Source organism: Cyclopterus lumpus, chromosome 22, assembly GCF_009769545.1.
Source record: "Cyclopterus lumpus isolate fCycLum1 chromosome 22, fCycLum1.pri, whole genome shotgun sequence".
In the NCBI taxonomy this organism is placed as follows: domain Eukaryota; kingdom Metazoa; phylum Chordata; class Actinopteri; order Perciformes; family Cyclopteridae; genus Cyclopterus; species Cyclopterus lumpus.
In genome coordinates, this window is record NC_046987.1 from 18,340,482 (window position 1) to 18,359,821 (window position 19,340).

Sequence of the window (19,340 nt, forward strand, 5' to 3'; positions counted from 1 at the left end):
TCTGTATGGAGTTTGTAAATTGTAAGCATTCATCTTTACCATGTTGTTTCTTGACATAATAAAACTGAAAGTGCTTCGGTGTGCCTTAATAAATAAGTTCCATATTAATGTAAATATATTTGACTTGAGAATTGCTCTGCTTCTACCGCATGTCTCTTTTAATGCTTTCCTGTAAAACATGTTATTGTGTATAATATATGTGAAGAGGAAAGTCAGTATCTTTAATCTTCAGTATAAACACAATACAAATAAACATTTGGTAGAGTTTAATCGTGACACTACAGAAGAAATGGCACTGTCATTTTGGATGAGGCTGGAGGACTCTTGGTGGACTCGAGCATATTTAAAAACCACGATCAACATTTGTGTGGGACAAATAGTTTTCAACCAACACTGTGTTTTGTTATTTCTGTCAATATTACTGCAGCTGTTCGTCACTGAGTCTCCTGATTCGGTGGAATCACGTTAATGACAATCTTCCCCGTGTTCTTGTTGGCCTCCATGTGCCTGTGAGCTTCAGCGATGTCCTCCATGCTGAATGTGCTGTCAATCACCGGCCTCAGGGAGGCCCGCTGCCCAGAGAAGCCCGGCAGCGCTCTGTGTGAGAAGGCCTTCACCAGGTCCGCTTTGTACTGTGGACGGTAAATGCAAAGCGACAATCAGACCCAGTGACATTCGTGTAAATACAGGACGTGTGTGTGTGTGTGTGTGTGTGTGTGTGTGTGTGTGTGTGTGTGTGTGTGTGTGTGTGTGTGTCAGCCCTTCTGACGCGAGTCGGCATGCAGGAGAAGGAAGAAGCGCGGCCGGTGTGTCGTTTCACGCTTGAATTCTCACCTGAAGGCTGCGAGAGCGGAGGAGGCTGCAGAGCAAGTGGCCTCGCTTGGAGAGCAGCTTTCCCAGCAGGTCTCCCTCCACCGCCCGGCCCCCCATGGTGCCGTACAGCACCCACCTGCCGTCGGTGGCTAAGGAGCTCACATTTTGCTCCCAGTTACAGCCGCCGATGCAGTCGAGGATGACGTTTGCTCCTTTGCCTGTGACAGTATGGGAGTAGGATTAGCTGAGAAATATAAAAGCTCCCAATCATCGTATGTAGCACTTTGAAGACATAATCAAGATTTCTGTATACATTTGTGTCTCCTGATAATCTTTTTTTTTTTTTTTTAAACTGTCAACAAAACCCATGAAGAATAAAAAATACAAAAGGATTATTTTATCCTAAACAACGATATGACATTCCTATTTCCGTAGAGCTCCATTGTTGTCCAAAAACAATTAACATGAGCAACATACAGTAGTTGCATTGGACTACTGAAGCACTGTAACACTCACTAGAGCACCAAATATGTATTCATTCGCACTTGAAAATAATCCCCAAACAAATGCAGGATTTCCTCCTGTTTGATTAATGTGTATTTGTACCTTTTCTTAATAAATATTTTTAGTGCACAGAGAGTAGGGAAGTGAGTAAGAGATTAACTAACACCTTGTTCTTAATGGGCTGTTAACAGTAAGAATCCTGTAAAGTTTCAACCTGTCGGCAGCTTTTTTTAGTGCTTCTTATTTCAATTATCAAACAAAAAAATGGCACAAAAAACAACTAGGTGGTTATGAGAAGTCATTACTGCTGCAGAGAAAATCCAATGAAAATCGGTGTAACACTGACATACTAAACTGTGTGATAGATCGCTGCAATAAGAACAATGCAAAAATCCTTACAGTAATAATCGGCAGACATTTAGCCCTCGAGGCACAATTCACCTGCTGTGAAGTCATGGACTGCCTGCGCGAAGCTCTCCTCTTTGTAGTTGAACCCCGCTGCCGCTCCCAGACTCTCAGCCATCTTCAGTTTTTCGGGGCTTCCTGCGGTAACGACGGGCACGGCATCGAACAGACGCACCAGCTGGACGGCAGCTGTTCCCACCCCGCTGGCTCCGGCGTGAACCAGAACCACTTCCCCTTCCTTCACCTGAGCTGTGGCGGAGAAGACAGCAGACAACAATTATTTATTATTCACCTCCTTGTTCATTATAGAGAGGGGGAACAGGTACGTTGTATCAAATTAAGTGGACGCTAATATAAATTAATACTTCACCGTCTTCACATTTATTTGTTTGGATAAACATGTAAAATCAGATCTTTTTTTTATTAGTTTTTAACTTGCGAGAGTCTTGTTTCTTTCATGAATGTCAACGTACAACTTATATATATATATTAGAATATATTAGAATATCTTTTTCTTGTGATAGATTTTAGTTTAGTTTAATTCTTTGTTGTTGTTGTCTAGATATATTTAGTCTTTTGGTTGTTCATTTGTTCGTTAATTGGGTAACACTGTGGGCACCTGTGGTTATATGTAGGAGTAGGCAGGTATAGGACCAGCATGCACCTGGGTAGGCCAATGTTTTTTTTTTTACCAGCGCATGAGAGGCAGCGTTAGGAGATCCTTTGTTCTTTTGTTTGTTTGCTTGTGTTGTTTAGTTAAATAAATGGACAATGCTTTCTTTTGGCTGCCTAAACCACAAACCCATAGTGCGTCAGTGGCAATTTGATTCATGTTTGTTTTTGATTTATTGGACAAATGGCCACTACAAACTGTTTCATTTTTGTTTGTTGTTGTTTTGTGTGTGTGTGTGTGTGTGTGTGTGTGTGTGTGTGTGTGTGTGTGTGTGTGTGTGTGTGTGTGTGTACCTATGAAAATTAGCAGCTGAAAAGCAGTGAGCCAGGCCTCCGGGATCGCAGCAGCCTGGCAGAGAGTGAGATTAGGAGGGATGGGCATGAGAAGCTCCTCCGGCACAGAAACATATTCTGCGTATCCTCCTCCAGAGAGCAAGGCCATGACTCGGTCATCTGGCCTCCAGCCTCCCTTCAGCCCCGGTCCCAGAGTATCCACAGTGCCAGCAACCTCCAGGCCTATGATGTCACTCTCACCTGGGGGAGGCGGGTACAATCCTCGCCTCTGTGGGAAAACATAAACATGATTCCACTGTGTCCTTGTGATTGTGAAGTGAAGAGGACATTGTAACTCACTTGTGTTATTCGTCACGTTTGCATCGTACCTGCAGTAAGTCCGCCCTGTTGAGGGCCGTTGCGTGAACTTTAATGAGGACTTCTCCCCCTTTCGGCTGAGGTCTCGGGACGGTTCGCAGCAGCAGATTCTCTGGTCCTCCGGGTACGTCGACGCACACCGCACGCATCATCTTGGCAAAGCTAGAGCAACATTTGTGCCGGGCCGTGAAAAGGAAAACAGGAAATATGTTAAATAAATGATGTTTAAATGCTACAATGTAGAGATGAAACAAAGGCTGGCTTCCAAATAAACATAACCAACATCCGCTATATATAAGCCACTTTGTATACTCACTGTCTGCGAGGCGTTTCCGAGTAAACTTCTTCCAGTGTGCAGGATGTGATGCATTTATAGTCAGAGCAGTGGCAACTGGGATTTAATTGAATAAACATTGTAATAAATACATATATCAGCATCAGCAATCACATTGGAAGAGATCACTACCAGTTCTTTCAGAAATGACAGTCTATCTTCATTTATAACACCTAAGCGATTGAAAAAAGGCCCATAATGCATGTTTAAGTGTTATTTTAATATTCCATGTCGTGACCAATATAGTGTTTATTCTGCGATTCATTTCTACTGTAAATATGTTTATAGAAAATGCAAAACATGCTTTAGTGCCGTTTTCTTTGTCTTCACAACAAGAACACACTCACACACAAACTCACAAATACATTTGAATAGTGTGTGCTCTTGAAAGAGTTGTCTAAACTTAGTCAAATAATACAAAAAACATGTGTGTGTATATATATATATATATATATATATATATATTTAGGAGATATTTAGGGAAAGAGAAGAAGGAGCCGTTATAATAGAGAAGTATTTCGGTATCGATATGACGAATATTCCACGATTGCGTTACACGGTAACGTCCAGGAACGACCCACCCGCGTTCGTTACGCAACGCGCATGCGCCGTAGATTAAAGCGTCTACAGGTGCACAGCATTGCAATGCAGCTGCGTCGAGAAGAAAAAGTAGTTTATAGTTTAGTTGCTAATTTGACATGAAATCCATCTGCTACCTTTGAATTATGTTATCGCGTCAAAAACAACAACTTACCGGACAACGACGTCCACGGGACATCAAGGCTGAGCAGACTGAGCTTTGGGGAAGTCTGGTTGTCCCATCGTCCAGACTGGACTTCAGAGGGGGGGGGGGGTCGAAACCAGCAGAGGGGCAGGCTTTTCTGTCACGTGACACGTTAAAGGGGACACTGCGCAAGAAAAGCGGATTTTCACACGTCTCAGTGTTATATTAATATCCTTAAATGTGGCATGTTGAATGCTAAATACAAGAAATATGAAAGGTTTCATCGTCCATGAGATCCTGGCCTTAATAGGGCTGCTAGAAACAATACATATTTCAGATTACCAATTATTTTCTCCATTTTACACCTTTGGTTTTATTCGATGTTAGCAAATAGTACAACAAATATTCTTAATAATAATACATTTATTTAATAGAGCACTTTTCAAAACAGGTGGTATGAAGTGCTTCACAATACAAATATAAACAAAGCAAAAGACTATACAAGACAATGACTATGAAAGCAGAGAAGTGTGGGGGGGGAGACTAACACATATTATAGTGACAGTAAAGTGGTCAAATGTGTGCACATAGAGACATATTGTATACAATTTGAAAATTGTAAATATATATATATATATATATTTTTAAAGGGGATGAAGGTAGTGATGTTTGCTACAGAAAGTGGCGCACATGCGAGGGCCCTGAAGGAAAGATGCCCATCGCAACTTCCCAAATGAAACATCTTTAAATGTCTTGTTTGTCTGAAATATTCACATTTGAGAGGCTGGAATTAAAGTATTGGCAAAAAACAGCTCAAATGAAAATGATTATGTTTAGTCGAAAAACAAAATCGGTTGATCACTTCAGAAAATAAAAGTGACATGAAACTAACCGGAAAAAAACCCTGAACACTTACATTCATTTAAAATAAGAAAAAACATGCAGATTTTGTGATCTCCGTATTGCTCACATGCGTTTCATCACTGCATATAAAAAGATTATATGAGAAAGTCGTAGCATTTCGTTCTCCCAAAGAACTACAGCTGCATTAAATTAGAGAACCAAAAAGTACTTTAAAGCTAACTGAGTCATTGTTATTGTGAAACCGGCCAGAAGACCCATGACTCCACCCTTGAAATGTAATCTCTCAAAGGAATGTGAGAGTACACAATGACCAACCACTTTACTTATACAATAGGCTATTATATTACACACAATGAGACGGCCATAGCAGCAAACACACCTGCAACAGAACTCAGGTGAGACGACGAACAAACTGCTCGAATGTAATTTAATTTTTTTTTTTAAAACAGAAAAAAGGGGTGACTCGTGGAATCAGGGAGAGAAAACCCGTCTCTCCTTCTTGTAATGGACCGAAGCCTCAGACGAGTCGGTGGGCTGCAGAGAAATCTGAAAGTGCTGAACCAAAAGGAGGAGAGGGACCTCCAGCACAGGCTGAGCGCGCTGGACCGACAGTACAGGTGGACTCGCAAGAGGCTCCAGCAGAGAAGAGACTCGCTGGTGACCGACCTGAGACGGGTCGTGATGGTCAAAGTGGTCGAGCCTCAAGCGACGGTCAACATCGCGATGAGGGAAATTGGAGAGCACACGTGTCAAACAGCCGCCGGCAGAAGATCGTACTCCAGCAAATCCCAGTATCGCGACGGGGGACGCGAACCGGCGGAGTCGAGTCGGTCGACACCGGTCCAACCCGCCGGCTCGGTGAGACGCAGAGGCCGCGTCCAGAGCAGCGTGTCGCTCATGCAGATGAAGAACATCGCCACGATCGATTCGATATCGGAACAGGAGCTGGCCCGGCGACAGCGGCTGGAAAGAGAGGACTCGGAGCGGCTGAGGCAGATTCTGAGGGAGACGTTGAGCAACAGGGTGGCGGCGTTTATAGAAACGCTCCGGGACAAGAGCGACATGGAAGTGCACGTGAAACCTCCGTAGAGGGACCCCCCCCCCCCGACAGGCTGGAGTCTACCAGCGGTTTCACACCTCCATGTCGAGAGAGGAAAGAAACCATCCGTGTTTTATTGTAAGCAATGAGAATGTACATATTTTTTAAAAAGAAAGCTTCATTAATTACACAATATTCCCCATCTTCCTCATGGTTATCAAAGCTTTGTGCACAGGAGTCTCCATGAGAAGGCTGCGGTGTTTCTTCCACTCTGGAGAATCAGGAAGCTCATTGTCTGCAAAAAAAAAAAAAAAACTAGAGATATTAGTTGCAGAACCTTTACAAAAATATATTTTTTTTAAATTAGCACATGAAACAACTGTCAAAATCCTGCTTTTACATGAATGCATGTATAATAATAATAATCAAATTATATAATTAAGCAATGTGACATGCCGGGGTTTGTTGTTATGGTATCACAGATGAAATTAGACGTAATAGCGGGGTTTTATTTATATATGAACTTTGAATGTGACTACCTTCACATTCAAAGTGGACTCGCGTGGGAAGACATCTGGTGCAGTCGGAGTAGTCAAGTGAGCAGAGAACCGCCGTCTTCTCTCTCGGCAGCGTGAACATCAGCACCAGAAATGAACACAACACGTTACTCTCCATCACTTCCACAGACTTATGGAGCTCCTATAACACGAGAAGGAGCAGAGGGTCAGTGGCCACCAGAACAAATGACGGGACTACTTATGGTTACGTTTTCAAAGCATTAAAATGTCAAGTAAAGAAAGACTTCATTTCTCACCATTTGTCTGAAGTTTTGAAGAAATGTAAATACGTTTTTGCTTCGATAACAAAGTTGTTTAACAGTTGTCATATGTCCAGCCTCCGTACATTATATTTATCACACTTTTTGTTTTAAATCTGAGGGATATTGGCCTAAAATAAATGTTAATCACGGCTAAATACAGACTAGTTTTTATATGCAGGTTTTTGTAATTTATGTAATTGTGTGTTTATAAGTGTCTTTGATAGGTGTATGCTTTTGTTTGTTATTATATGATAAGACTAAGATTTGAAAAATCTTTCGTTTGTTTTTATTAAAACACTTAAATACTGATATTATCCATAATGGATTAGGCCCTTTTTTATTATCGTTTCACATCGTGGACTTTCAAGACCTGTGCAAAAAAACCTGCCTCCATCTAACCGTTTTATATTTGAGGGCAAAAGGTCACAGCAGCGACTTCCACAGCTACTGACGAACTGCTCGGAGACATTTAGTCAGGTTTAACACATACACACAGAAAAGTGAAGTCTGGCACCTTAACGAGCTTCAACTGCTGCTTGCGACCAGCAAAGGCGTTGAGATGCTGGCTGAGGGGGTCCAGGAGAGTCCTTATTTCTGTCTGCATGTTGCTCTGCTCCGCCAGGTTGTTCAAAGGGATGAACGGGGGAACGTTGTGACGACTGATCCTCACGGTTGGCTTCAGGTCCATCTCCAGGTTGTAGGTTTCGAAGTAGGCGCCCTCGTAGGCTGTTGCCAGAGACACACACAGTCCTTTCCCTTGGCGGGTTTTTATGATGTTGTACCCACCTGAGCGACAATAGGTTGGATTATGACATACTCATAAATAATCTGAGATGTATAAGAGACATGTATAATAACATCTCACTGTCAAATATAAATTAAATGGCTGAATGACATGAGGAGTACCAATGACGTCATAAGCATGCAGGAGGTCTTTCAGTTGTGTATGTCTGGCCATCAGCCGCAGTAGGTTTGAGTTCTCAGAGTCTTCATCCATTCCCTCCTCTTCGTCTTCTTCTCGTCGACACCGTTTGTCCATGGATGCCCTCAGTTTCTTGAGATTCTGTAGTAGGAAGGTGTAAAAGGCACAAAAAAACAACAACAAAAAAATCAGCCAACAAGTGCAGCTTGTGATAGAAAGTGCAACTTTTTAAAGGTTGTTCAAAACTTCAGTGGTGATGAAGTATATATATCAGCCAAATTAACTTAGTACTATTCTCTTTTTATATATATATATATATATATATATATATATATATATATTTATATATATATATTTATATATATATATATTTATATATATATATATATATATATATATATATATATATATATACTGTTGGCTAGTTCAATCTACAGCAAAATAATCAAATTCGGAGATACATGGTTTTGAAGGTTATGAAAACTTGTAATCTGAAAAGTAATTAAAGCTGTCATTATAGATGTAAATCCTACACACTGCAATACAGTATACAGACAACTTCACACGTACACATAATCACAGTCCATGCTTAGTGATTCTATAGTTATTTGGGATTGTTTACAACTTACAGATGTTTATAGTTGGCCATTGGTGCTTGGTGTCCCGTTATATGTTTATATCATTTTTTGTTGCGTCTCTGTAAACAGTGTAAACACATTGAATCACCTTGTGAGTCTCCACCTCGGCTCTCAGCTGGTCTCTCTGCCTCGTCAGCGCTTCCGCTTTAGCCTTCAGCTCCTGCACGCGACTCGGCTGCTTAGGTTGAGTCTTACGGCTTCTTGCCTGAACTTCCAGCAGACTGAGGTGACTCAAAACACCTGCGAAGGGAAACAAACGACAGATGTCGGGACCATGTTGGCTTCAGCTAGCATCACAACAATCAAACTGCTGCGAGCTAACGTTCAGTTAGCCGATAGAAAGTTAGCTGCACCGGTCTACTGGCGTTACTAGTCCGGGTTACCTTTCGCAGACGCTCCCTCCATGGCCCGTGAGTATTTATTTAATGTCAAACAATGTACGTGAGCTGCTTTAGATGGAAACGTCCACTGCCGAGCGGCGGATTTTGTTTGTTTTTGGCGCGGCGGCTGTGCGCGTCATCATCATCCGTAGCCCCGCCCCCCGTTTCAACCCCGGAAGAGAATTCAAAACAACCTGTGATCACATGTGGCGTGGACCGAGAGATTAGCCGGCGTTTCTGTTCATTTAACGCGTTATGAACACAGCAGAAGAGATGACATTACAAGATGACGTGTAATCAAACGAGATAAGCGGGTTTAACTAACTCTTTTTAGCGCTTTTGAACGTCTCAGTACAAACAGCATGGTGCGGATGACAGTTAGCCTCACCCGGATTACATCACTGCTGGTGCGTAAAGGTGAGACCGTCTCATGGTTGGTTTTTTTTTCGTTTTTACGTCACTATATTTTCAGACGAGAGATCTGATTTAGATTTTTTTTATTACATTTCTGTTCACATTTCCTCATTTTCTGTCCAGTTGGCTGTTTGTAGTGATTTGAGGGTCACAGAGTGCAGTCCTGCATTCCTCCTTCCATCAGCTTTTAACAGTGACCTTTCTGACCTTATTGTATTCTGTGCGGCCTTCTGTGGTTGAGTTTGGGTTTTAACTAAACTGACAACTCAGCATCAATTAGTATTTTGACAGAAAACTATTCAGCAACTATTTCTTTTTAAGAAGATGGATACAGCTTCTTAAATAATAATATTTTTCTCTATCTATCTATGTGATTTTTATATGGAAGAGACGAAGAACAATAAAGAAAAAATTCCCCGTCTCTCACAGCTGTCAGTAACAATGGAAACTTTTAAAAATCTACACCCATTTGTTGCTTTTGACCTTCAAATCCCTCCAGAGGCCGGTTGCTGCTGTTTGTCTTTGTGGTGCAGTATTCACAAAGGCAGCAGATGGCAGGGTAGCAGTGAACACATAAACCAGTAGTCGGTATTTATGGATCAGCACAAGTAGGGGAAAGTTGACCGGCAGTTTGTGTGAGCTTGTCTCGCGTAACAGGGTTCTTCTGCTGCTGCCAACAGTTCACTTTAGGTGACTGCAGTGATTTCCTCCTCCTGTCTACCTATGTGTGAATGCAGGAAGCTAGTAGAGCATGTGGGGTGTGTACGTCAACTTCTTTGCCCGTCAAGCAAAGTGATTCGCTCAAAATATTATTGGATACAAAAAGCCACAACATGCCAGGAAAGCTTACCCTCTCACACACAGAGATATCGTGTGTGTGTGTGTGTGTGTGTGTGTGTGTGTAATTCTTCAAGGCTCCGGGACTCTCCTGACTGATGGGTGTGGACAGAGACTCACCCCATCTGTCTGAAGGAAGACCAAACATTCTGCAGCCGAGGCTCGGAGACCATCGGCATGAACCCGTCCGACCAGAAACACTTCACGGCCGCAGACTATGTGATATTTGCGCTCTTGCTCGCCGCCTCCATCGGCATCGGGCTGTACCATGCTCTCTCAGGGGGGCGTCAGCGCACCACGCAGGAGTTCCTGCTGGCGGACCGGAGCATGAGCTGTCTTCCCATTTCGCTGTCGCTCCTCGCCTCATTCCAGTCTGCCGTGGCGATTATCGGCGTACCGGCGGAAGTCTACGCTCACGGTACTCAGTACTGGTTCATCGGCTGTGCCTACTTTCTCGGTCTCCTCATTCCCGCCCACGTTTTCATTCCCGTGTTGTATAAACTGCAGCTCTCCAGCGCTTACCAGGTACGACGGGGCAGTTTTGTTGGTTTTAAATGATCCAAATCATTGATAATATGATTTAAATCATATCAATGTTGTGTATCCTTTATGACGTACACGTTTCGCGTTTGTTTTGTTTTCACAGTATCTTGAACTGCGCTTCAGCAAAGCGGTGCGTATCTGTGGAACCTTGGCCTTCATCTTTCAGACAGTGGGTCCAACACTTCTCATAATACTGTATCGTGGGGATGCACCAATACCACTTGTTCCTTTCCGAATACCACAAACAATACTTTGACAGATACCGTCTGCAGATACGGAGTTGCGATGTGCTCGTATCTCACTGCATTTTTCATTTTCACGCGAGGTCATTTGCGGTCACGCTGCTAAAAAGCCGACGTTGACCGTGAAACGTCCAACCGATACCCGCTCGGCGTAAAGGAAAAGTTTGATATTATGACAACAAATTTAGCTATCTTTTCCAAGAGTGAGACGAGGAAATGAAATGTTGTACTTGTATGAAGCTTAAGCCTGCAGCCAGTTAGCTTAGCTTAGCATACAGACTGGAAACAGGGAAACAGCCCAACTCTTGTCCAAAGAAAATCCACTTTCCTACATCTCTGCGCGTCAACAATGACACGTTGTGGCTACTGGCTTCATGTACAGACATGAAAGTATCAATATTCACATCTAAATGTTGGCAAGAAGGCAAATGATGATTTTTCGCCAAAGATATTTCTTTACTACCGTCGTTATTACCCAGATACGATCAAGTGGATAAGATTGCTGCTTCCCCATTTGCCCGAAAAATACAAGAGACACATTTATTTATCGCCTTGAACCTCCTTTATTTTTATACACCTTTTTATGACACGGATCGTCTCTGATTTGTCCTTTTCCTCCACTACAGGTTGTCTATATGGGAGTTTGTGTGTACACTCCTGCCTTTGCACTCAATGCAGGTTAGACAAGTTCACGTATTTTACTGCGACTCATTCAATTGGAATAGAGAAGATCCGTGGTTCAATGTGTTGCTTTGTTTTCTTTCAGCTACTGAATTTGAATTATGGGGGTCAGTTCTGGCGACTGGACTCGTGTGCACATTGTACACAACAATAGTGAGTTATTAATGGTCTTTTTCAGCTTAACTTCACCATCCCAACGCGTCCTTTTGGGTTTTTGGTATCTTAACAGGCCAAGTGTTGGGTGTCTCTCTTGACAGCTCAGGAGTGACTTTATCCCCCAACAAAAACAATTGGCGTTGTCAAAAATCATCTTAGGAAAAAAAGTCCACTAATTACATTTCAGACAGATTTATAGCATTTAAATGAAGACCATCTCATATTAATTTCCCATGTGTCTTGTCTGCTCCTGACAGGGTGGCTTGAAGGCCGTCATCTGGACAGACGTCTTTCAGACTGTGGTGATGTTTGCAGGGCAGCTGGCTGTCATCGTGGTAGGCGTTCATCAGACTGGAGGCGTGTCCGAAGTCTGGAGGAAAGTCCGGGAGGGAAACCGCATCGCTGCTCTGGAGTGAGTCCACGCCGCCGTTTGCAGCTTGCAGAATCAGGATGAGGGAATCTGTTCGCAAAGGCGTGAGGATTTATTTATTTAGTTATTTGAGTGGAAATCAATTCCCCGAATGCCAAAATCACAGCGGTCTGAGTGCACAGAAAAAGATGATTTTTAGAATACAAGCAAATATGGTTTTCTGCATGTTTTTTTTAAAAGTGTGTTGCTTTTTAAAGATTGATGCAAGACAATGAGCACATTACAGCTCCCTTTTGGGCAGCCGTTGTTTGTAATTTAGTTTCTGGATTTAAATATACAAATTATTTTCAGGGAACAAATAATTAATTATAATTACAATTACATGTCATTTAGCTGACGCTTTTATCCAAAGCGACTTACAATCATGTTACATTATACACCGTAGACACAGCTACAGGGAACAATTCAGGGTTAAGTGTCTTGCTCAAGGACACATCGACTAGGGCGGGGATTCAACCAATCCCCTGATTGAAAGACGGCTAACCACTGACCCACAGTCGCCAATAAAAACATTGCATTGAATATCCTTTCAATACATAATCGTGTTATTTTGTAATTTCATTTATACTTTTTCCTACAAATAGTGAATTGTATTTCTTTTTCTTTTCTTTTTTTTTTACAATTATTGTAATTACTAAAACTAAAATATTCATTAATTATTTCTTCATAATGTAAATGAACTGTAAATACACAGAGCTGGTGGGAAATGCATGTAACAAAGAATAGTACGAAATAAACTGTGAGATCAATTGCATTACAGTATGCTGGTATTAATGCATGTCTTTATACATTTCTTTCCTCTCAGCCTGAACCCAGATCCTACCGAGAGACACACCTTCTGGACTCTGGGGGTGGGCGGGGTCTTCCTCATGCTGTCCCTGTATGGAGTCAACCAGGCTCAGGTCCAACGGTATCTCAGCGCCCGCACGGAGAAAGAGGCTGTCAGGTTCGCCAAAAAAGAAAAACTTAAAAATTACTTTCAGTGAAATCGCATTAAAGTCTCATGGGTTTGGCACTTGTTACCATGGTTACGGGTCTCCAACCGACAAGGAGGCTCTCGGGAAGTCCTGTGGTATTACGGCTCAGTGCGTCCGGAAAAAAGATGCAAACGGCGGTTTAGTCACACAAAAGTGCGTCGTTGAGCGCCACCTGTACGCTCTTTAAAATACATATATTTTGTTAAAATTCTTTAAAAATACAATAATTCAAGGAATTCTGTTTTTTTATATTTATTAAAAGAAAAAAAAGCTTGCATTAAAAGAAATAAACATATTAAAAAAAGAAAGTACAATAATTTAAGGAATCCATATAAAAATTATTTATATATTTATTTAAAGAAAAAAATGTATTAAAATGTTTTATATATTTATTCTATGTCCTAAAAGAAATAAATATATATATATATATATATATATATATATATATATATATATATATATATATATATATATATATATATATATATATATTAATTGACAAGCAATCTCTGGGAAGTTAAGTGCAAACCAGCACAGTATTGAGTGTTTAATGGATAAAACAAGACCTCAGAAGGGGTCCTCTTTTCCTTACTTCCTGCTTCCTGTCTGCAGGTCGTGCTACATGGCGTTTCCCTCCCTGCAGTTGTCTCTGGCTCTGAGCTGTGTGATGGGACTGGTCATGTTTGCACTTTACTGTGGAGAGGACCACTCCGACAAGCTGGCCACCTCTTCAAAGGATGCGGTGAGTTTCTGTGCGTTGAAGAGATTAGTATGAAGGATGAAAGTTTAAGTTTGCTCAGAGTTATGTAAAAAAAAAACTCCAGGGGACGTAGATTTAACGGCAATATTACAGCAGCTTGAATATTTGCATAATGTATCGGGAGTCCTAACATTATGTAAATGTTCTGTCATGGAGAACAAACATTGTCAGATCTAAGTTTTGTTTATGTTGGCAAACAAAGCCATGCAAACCAAGCTTTGTGCATTTTCACTTTTGTTTCCCACAGATGGTGATATACTTTGTGATGGATATGCTGCAAGGTCTGCCCGGTCTACCCGGACTGTTCGTTGCGTGCTTGTTCAGCGCCGCTCTCAGGTACGGGGGACGGGTCCACAGCGTCGGTCTGGATTTAGTTTTTAAATTAAACCTTGCACGTGAACGCAGTCCACGCACCACCATCTCGTGAAATCAGCCATCACGTTTGCGTGTTGTCATGGTTACACAAGCGACACGTGAGCATCAAAGCTCGGTTGTATCCCTTTCGCCATAACCAGGTGGAAGAGGCTGAGACTTGGTTTGACTCCGGTTAAAGTTTCCTCGAGTTTAGTTTGTTTTTAAAGCCTCACAGATTCTGTAACGATCAGTCACATTTTAAAACTTGATCATTCTAATAAAATGCAATCCGTAAGTCTCGTGTAGTTTAATGCGACGGCTTCCCAGACGTCATCCTCAAAAATGATCATTCAGGTAAATGGACACCTAAAAACTAGATAATAAACTGTCAACTGAGTGTGTAATCATGTCTAAATTTAATGCAGTTATTGACATTAAATGTTTCAGTGCTGGTTATCCTGAAAATCCATATTTAAATCTAACGAGAAAGCTTTTATTCAAATCCGTCTGTTCTCCTCCCGTCTGTCAACAAGGGTGTGAACAAATAATGTAAATGCAGTTGCTTTAAAATAAAATGTCCGCGTACCTTTTCTTGTTTTGAGAGGGTACGAGGACTGAATCACGTTCCATTGTTACGTTTGTGTGTTTTTTAAAGACGGCATTAATGGTATGTACAGTACCGGTACATGTTTTCCTCCCCGTGCAGCACCATCTCTTCTGCTTTTAACTCTCTGGCCACCGTGACGATGGAAGACCTCGTCAAACCACATTTCCCCGCCATGACGGAGGCGAGAGCCACCCTGCTGTCCAAAGCCTTAGGTTCGCTCTTTGAAGTTCCTCCATTGTGATCGATGAGCCCGCGCAGTAACGTCTGTTCTAACCTGTCGACCCGTGTCTCTCCGCTGTAAAGCTTTGTCCTACGGGCTGCTGTGTATGGCCATGGCCTACTTCACTCACCTGATGGACGATTCCGTTCTCCAGGTGAGCTCTCGAGTGTCACGATGGAATACCGGCAGCCAAATAGCGTGTCTCGCTAAATGTGCACTGATTCGTCACTGCGATTTGAACTCTCCAGGTGGCTTTGAAAATCTTCGGCATGGTCGGCGGTCCCGTCCTCGGCCTGTTTTGTCTCGGGATGTTCTTCCCGTGGGCCAACGCCACCGTGAGTAGAGCGTCATCGATGAGATCCGTCTTGTGGTTAGTCATCGAGGACATGTGGATACAAATTTAGAAATGGCCTTCTCCTACATACTCGGCTCAGGTTTAAGCAGTTATTTTTAAGCCATCAGCTTTACAATAGATCTACCTCGCAAAATAGTATTTTTTTTTTTTAATATCGCCATACTGGAGGATTGGCACGACCTCACGGTAATCCTGACGGCTTGTTTTAAAGGCGCAGTTTCTGTAGACAGCCATTTCTCCACGGATTCAGTGTTGTGACACTTTCACAGTATTTATTTAGCACCTAGACCTGCTTCACAATCAACATGGGGATCTCACTTCCTACAATACGGTGGCCTTTAACTGACAGACATCCTGTTTTTTAAGTTTGAGGGGGTTATTCCTGTTATCATTTTGTGACCCCTCTGATTTATTTTGGGCCTCGTTTGGGATCCCGGCCCCCCGAATTGCAAAACCACTCCTTTTTTAGAGTTGATTTTCATTAATAAACGTAAAGAATAATTCCTATAATTCATTGTCCGAACAATATTATCAGTCCCTCTGTGTTTTATCTGACCTCACCTGAGGTTGTGATGGAGACGGTTACCGCGACGACGTAAACCTCCGGCAACCAGGATGAAGTGACTTCCTGTATCCGCGTTTTAAGTATTCTTTTTCCCCGTTGTCACCAGGGGGCGCTGGCCGGTTTGGGAACCGGTCTGGCTTTGGCGTTCTGGGTCGGCATCGGGAGCATCGTCGCCCGTGGTTCCGGCGCGAGGCCGCTGCCGGCCGGCTGCAACGCGACGTCTGCACTTCATGCCGCATTCGCAAACGTCACTCTGAGGTACGCGGACGGCACCGCGTGCGCTCTTGTTTTTTTCGGTCCTTTCACAAGTTTAATCGTCGCTCTCTGTCCTCCAGCCGACCGTCTGGGCTGCACCGGTTGTATTCGTTGTCCTACATGTGGTACAGCGCTTTCGGCTGCTTCACGGTCATTCTAACCGGCCTGGTCGTCAGCTTCCTCACAGGCGAGCCAATCCTCACCGTGCATGGTGCTCTCTATAATGTACAATACATTATTATACTTTACAATGTGTAAAAGTGTGTGTGTGTGTGTTTTCTATTCAGGCCCGATGAAAGAAGAAGATGTGACACCGGGCACCATCTATCCCTTGATGGGGAAGCTGGTGTGTTTTCTACCTGAACATCTCAAAAAGAAGCTCTGCTGCGTGACTCCTCTGGGACAGACGGTCAGTGGAATTATGAATAAATACTGACTGCATGTTTATTGTACTTATGAGATCTGCATCGACGACGAATCGGAACACAGTGTTGTAGTTTTAGCTTTTTAATGACTGAACTATGTGCCACAGCTTTACTTTGTCAGTGGTTAAATGTCTTTTCATAGCGACTTAGGACTTTAAAAGTTGTAGCCGGGCTTGGGTCCTCACTGAAATATTTTTATTTTAAAGTACAGACATTAATGGGTCCTCAGACCGTGTTTGCTAATAACTCTGGGGATCCCCTGACATTTGGTCTTGAGGTTGACATTTTGGTTTTTGAGGGAACTATCTTTGTGACCTTTGGATGATTTGCTGTAACATTTCCGGCAGACACTCATTCGGATAATTTGTAACACATTTGTAAAGCTCTCTGGGACGACATATCACGATACCATGGCGACGCCAAACCATGCGATGTCCAATTGTGGATTTTATGTTCACATTTGTATATTCATTGTCTGATTTGAAACCGTCTTCCAGGCGGTTTCCTTACGAGACGACAGGTGATTATCAAAGAATCTATGCGATTTGTTTTGGTCAAAACGGCTCCAATAAGTAAAGCTTACATTACTCTTTTTATAGTTTATTTTAATGTACCTTCTTGAATCCTTAATGTTAATGTTTCCGTGTAGATGTAATATGCCAGGCTGAACACATGCTGTCCTCTCTTTTATATTATAAAGATGCCTCCTGGCGTCCTCTGTTTAACTCTCTGTTTAACGTCACAAGGCTATAAATGGTGGATCCTTTATTCAGAGAGCCCTCGAGCACTAAACCTTCTCTAAAGACCAAACTCTGAGATGGGGCCAGTGTCTTCCTCAAGGACGCTTCAACATGCGCACATTAAGAGCCGCGGATTAAACCGCCAACCTTGTGCTTCAAGGACCACTCAAGCGGCCGCCCCCTTCATCTTGAAATGTTGGGATTCTTTGTCGATCTCCGTCACGAGGTCAAAATACCATTTGCACTCTTTACTTTGATGACATTCCCAGCCGCCTCAGCTGCACTCTACGTTTAGTGCTAGCAGATGCTAATATGCTAAACTATGTAACATAATATCTGCTATACATCAGCGTGTCAGTGTTTTCCCCGGGTGCTTCACTGCAGCCCACTGCTCCTTAATAACTAAGGATGGGTCAAATGCAGAGCAGAATTTCCCCACGGGGGATCAATAAAAGTGTACATTTCTTTCTTTGTCATTGTTAGCATTTAGCTCAAAGTTAGCGTCTCCACGGCTCAGTGTGGGCACCACATGCTTCTGTTGCAGCTTCACAGACACTCGTCGTGTTTACATCCTCGTCACGAGGAGCCGTTAGTGTCACCTGATGAATCTTCCCTGCTGTATTCACCGTTTTTTTTTAATGATCTTTTTATTTTTTTAATTGTGCTTTTAGCTCCCAGCTCAACACAAAGAAGGCAACGGACTGGCCTCGCCACAAGAGGACGGAGCATCGCGGGGAGAGGCGGACCGATTTCTTCCTGAGCTTCGAGCTTCGGCTCTCGTGGAGCACGAAACCACCGTGTGACGTCGCAGTTTAACGCGTTTTCCTTGTGGAGTTGTGATCTAAGGACAAAATGTGAATGTGAGCGGAGCGTCGTCCAGGCAACACAAGAGAAGACGCTGCAGCTGAGCCTGTTGTTCTTCTACAGAACACAGTTTACATGCATATTGGTCAACTTCAGGTTTCACCATCTCCGTCTGTTACTGGTGTGTGGACATGTCTTTATTTTGTATTTTTTTTAAAGACTGTTCAATTTGAATTATTTAAAGTCCCGTGAACTTAAGAGCCAAAAAAAGAAAAATGTTTTCTACCGGTATTGATTCTATATGTTTAACTACTGCAGCTGTGTGAAAGGTCCTGTGTGAGAACGTATGAGTGCATTTTGGTCTGTATTGCAGCTGAAACACTGAGAAAGATAAAAAAACGGTTTTGTAGTTATCCCATTTGCATTGTCGGGCCCTTTTTAAAAATGTTTAATTATTTTTTTATTTTTTATTTATGCAACTGAAAAAAAATAATTTCAATCATAAGTCTCGTTCTGAAAACTCACATCACATTACATGTTGGAATCATCCAAATATTCGACGACGCTTTCTGTGCACAACAAACCCTGACAACATGGCCACTCCTCTTCCCATCAGTCATAAACACAAAGGGTTGTATAATAATTCCAGCAGGTCTATAATAGTTTTATGAGTGGCTGTAATTTCATGCCTCTGCTGGTTTTTGCTTGTGATTTTTCTGTGAGATCCCACTGCACCTACGAACATATTTAAAATGCAGAAATATCACAACTGTGGATTACCAAAATAAAAACTGATACTAAATACTAACACACTGCATACTACGTACTGCAATGCATTGTGGGGCAGTTGAGTGTGCAGTAAACTAACGTATCGACGGCCCAAAAGTGTTTGAGGGCTCCCTGGCAGACATGTTGAGCCCTTTATGAACCTTTTCCGTGAGTCAGCATTATATGCAGACTTTGCCCAAGGGAATTACCCACAATTCATTGCAACGTGAAGTTAAACACAAGGTAACCAGTGGAAGCATGGGGACGTAAACAAAGAGGGCGGCACGTGGGTGTTCAACCTGGTGAATGACAATTAACACAACAACATTAAGGATATTTCATTTAGCCTTTGAAGCTCTCGTCTCGTGTGGAAAGAGCCCGAAAGACGTTCAAATCAATAAAAAGTATAAAATAAATACCCACAATTGTACATCATATTTT

The 19,340-nt window shown here is 42.4% G+C and overlaps 3 protein-coding genes across 8 annotated transcripts; 1 reads left to right on the forward strand and 2 right to left on the reverse strand.

Moving 5' to 3' along the window:
- Window positions 1-251: 251 nt before the first annotated feature.
- On the reverse strand, window positions 252-4,222 carry tp53i3 (tumor protein p53 inducible protein 3). Of its 2 annotated transcripts, none has more exons than XM_034562699.1 (7): window positions 4,134-4,222; window positions 3,362-3,436; window positions 3,057-3,230; window positions 2,689-2,956; window positions 1,759-1,971; window positions 835-1,031; window positions 252-632 (listed from the first exon to the last, which is right to left on the reverse strand). In XM_034562699.1, exons 2-7 carry the CDS (start codon window positions 3,413-3,415, stop codon window positions 435-437), a joined length of 1,104 nt encoding a protein of 367 aa, XP_034418590.1. In that variant the 5' UTR covers window positions 3,416-3,436; window positions 4,134-4,222; the 3' UTR covers window positions 252-434. The 2 variants fall into 2 exon arrangements, with proteins under 2 accessions (XP_034418590.1, XP_034418591.1); XM_034562700.1 differs by having other exon boundaries at window positions 3,057-3,207; window positions 4,134-4,176.
- A 1,187-nt stretch (window positions 4,223-5,409) lies between these two features.
- On the reverse strand, window positions 5,410-8,933 carry cenpo (centromere protein O). Its single transcript, XM_034562710.1, has 6 exons — window positions 8,770-8,933; window positions 8,475-8,626; window positions 7,733-7,889; window positions 7,341-7,612; window positions 6,546-6,705; window positions 5,410-6,301 (listed from the first exon to the last, which is right to left on the reverse strand). The coding sequence occupies exons 1-6, from the start codon at window positions 8,789-8,791 to the stop codon at window positions 6,192-6,194; spliced, it is 873 nt and encodes a 290-aa protein (XP_034418601.1). The 5' UTR covers window positions 8,792-8,933; the 3' UTR covers window positions 5,410-6,191.
- On the forward strand, window positions 8,624-19,334 carry slc5a6b (solute carrier family 5 member 6). 5 transcript variants are annotated; one of them, XM_034562665.1, is made up of 16 exons: window positions 8,624-8,796; window positions 10,095-10,542; window positions 10,664-10,729; window positions 11,429-11,480; window positions 11,569-11,636; window positions 11,897-12,051; window positions 12,875-13,015; window positions 13,659-13,788; window positions 14,054-14,142; window positions 14,867-14,979; window positions 15,071-15,141; window positions 15,236-15,322; window positions 16,014-16,165; window positions 16,243-16,349; window positions 16,450-16,571; window positions 17,999-19,334. In XM_034562665.1, the coding sequence occupies exons 2-16, from the start codon at window positions 10,195-10,197 to the stop codon at window positions 18,128-18,130; spliced, it is 1,833 nt and encodes a 610-aa protein (XP_034418556.1). In that variant the 5' UTR covers window positions 8,624-8,796; window positions 10,095-10,194; the 3' UTR covers window positions 18,131-19,334. The 5 variants fall into 5 exon arrangements, with proteins under 5 accessions (XP_034418556.1, XP_034418555.1, XP_034418558.1 ...); XM_034562664.1 differs by lacking the exon at window positions 8,624-8,796 and adding an exon at window positions 8,919-9,183; XM_034562667.1 differs by lacking the exon at window positions 8,624-8,796 and adding an exon at window positions 8,919-9,183 and having other exon boundaries at window positions 10,664-10,690.
- The last annotated feature ends 6 nt before the right edge of the window (window positions 19,335-19,340 follow it).

Coding starts and splice junctions, on each gene's coding strand:
- tp53i3 (XM_034562699.1), bottom strand. CDS start 3,415: ATGCATCACATCCTGCACACTGGAAGAAGTTTACTCGGAAACGCCTCG. Junction 2,957..3,056: donor ACAGGGCGGACTTACTGCAG/GTACGATGCAAA, acceptor GTTTTCCCACAG/AGGCGAGGATTGTACCCGCC. Junction 1,032..1,758: donor AGTCCATGACTTCACAGCAG/GTGAATTGTGCC, acceptor ATACTGTCACAG/GCAAAGGAGCAAACGTCATC.
- cenpo (XM_034562710.1), bottom strand. CDS start 8,791: ATGGAGGGAGCGTCTGCGAAAG. Junction 8,627..8,769: donor GGAGGGAGCGTCTGCGAAAG/GTAACCCGGACT, acceptor TTCCCTTCGCAG/GTGTTTTGAGTCACCTCAGT. Junction 6,706..7,340: donor AGCAGTTGAAGCTCGTTAAG/GTGCCAGACTTC, acceptor CTCGTGTTATAG/GAGCTCCATAAGTCTGTGGA.
- slc5a6b (XM_034562665.1), top strand. CDS start 10,195: ATGAACCCGTCCGACCAGAAACACTTCACGGCCGCAGACTATGTGATA. Junction 10,730..11,428: donor TGGCCTTCATCTTTCAGACA/GTGGGTCCAACA, acceptor CCTCCACTACAG/GTTGTCTATATGGGAGTTTG. Junction 15,142..15,235: donor TGGACGATTCCGTTCTCCAG/GTGAGCTCTCGA, acceptor TGAACTCTCCAG/GTGGCTTTGAAAATCTTCGG.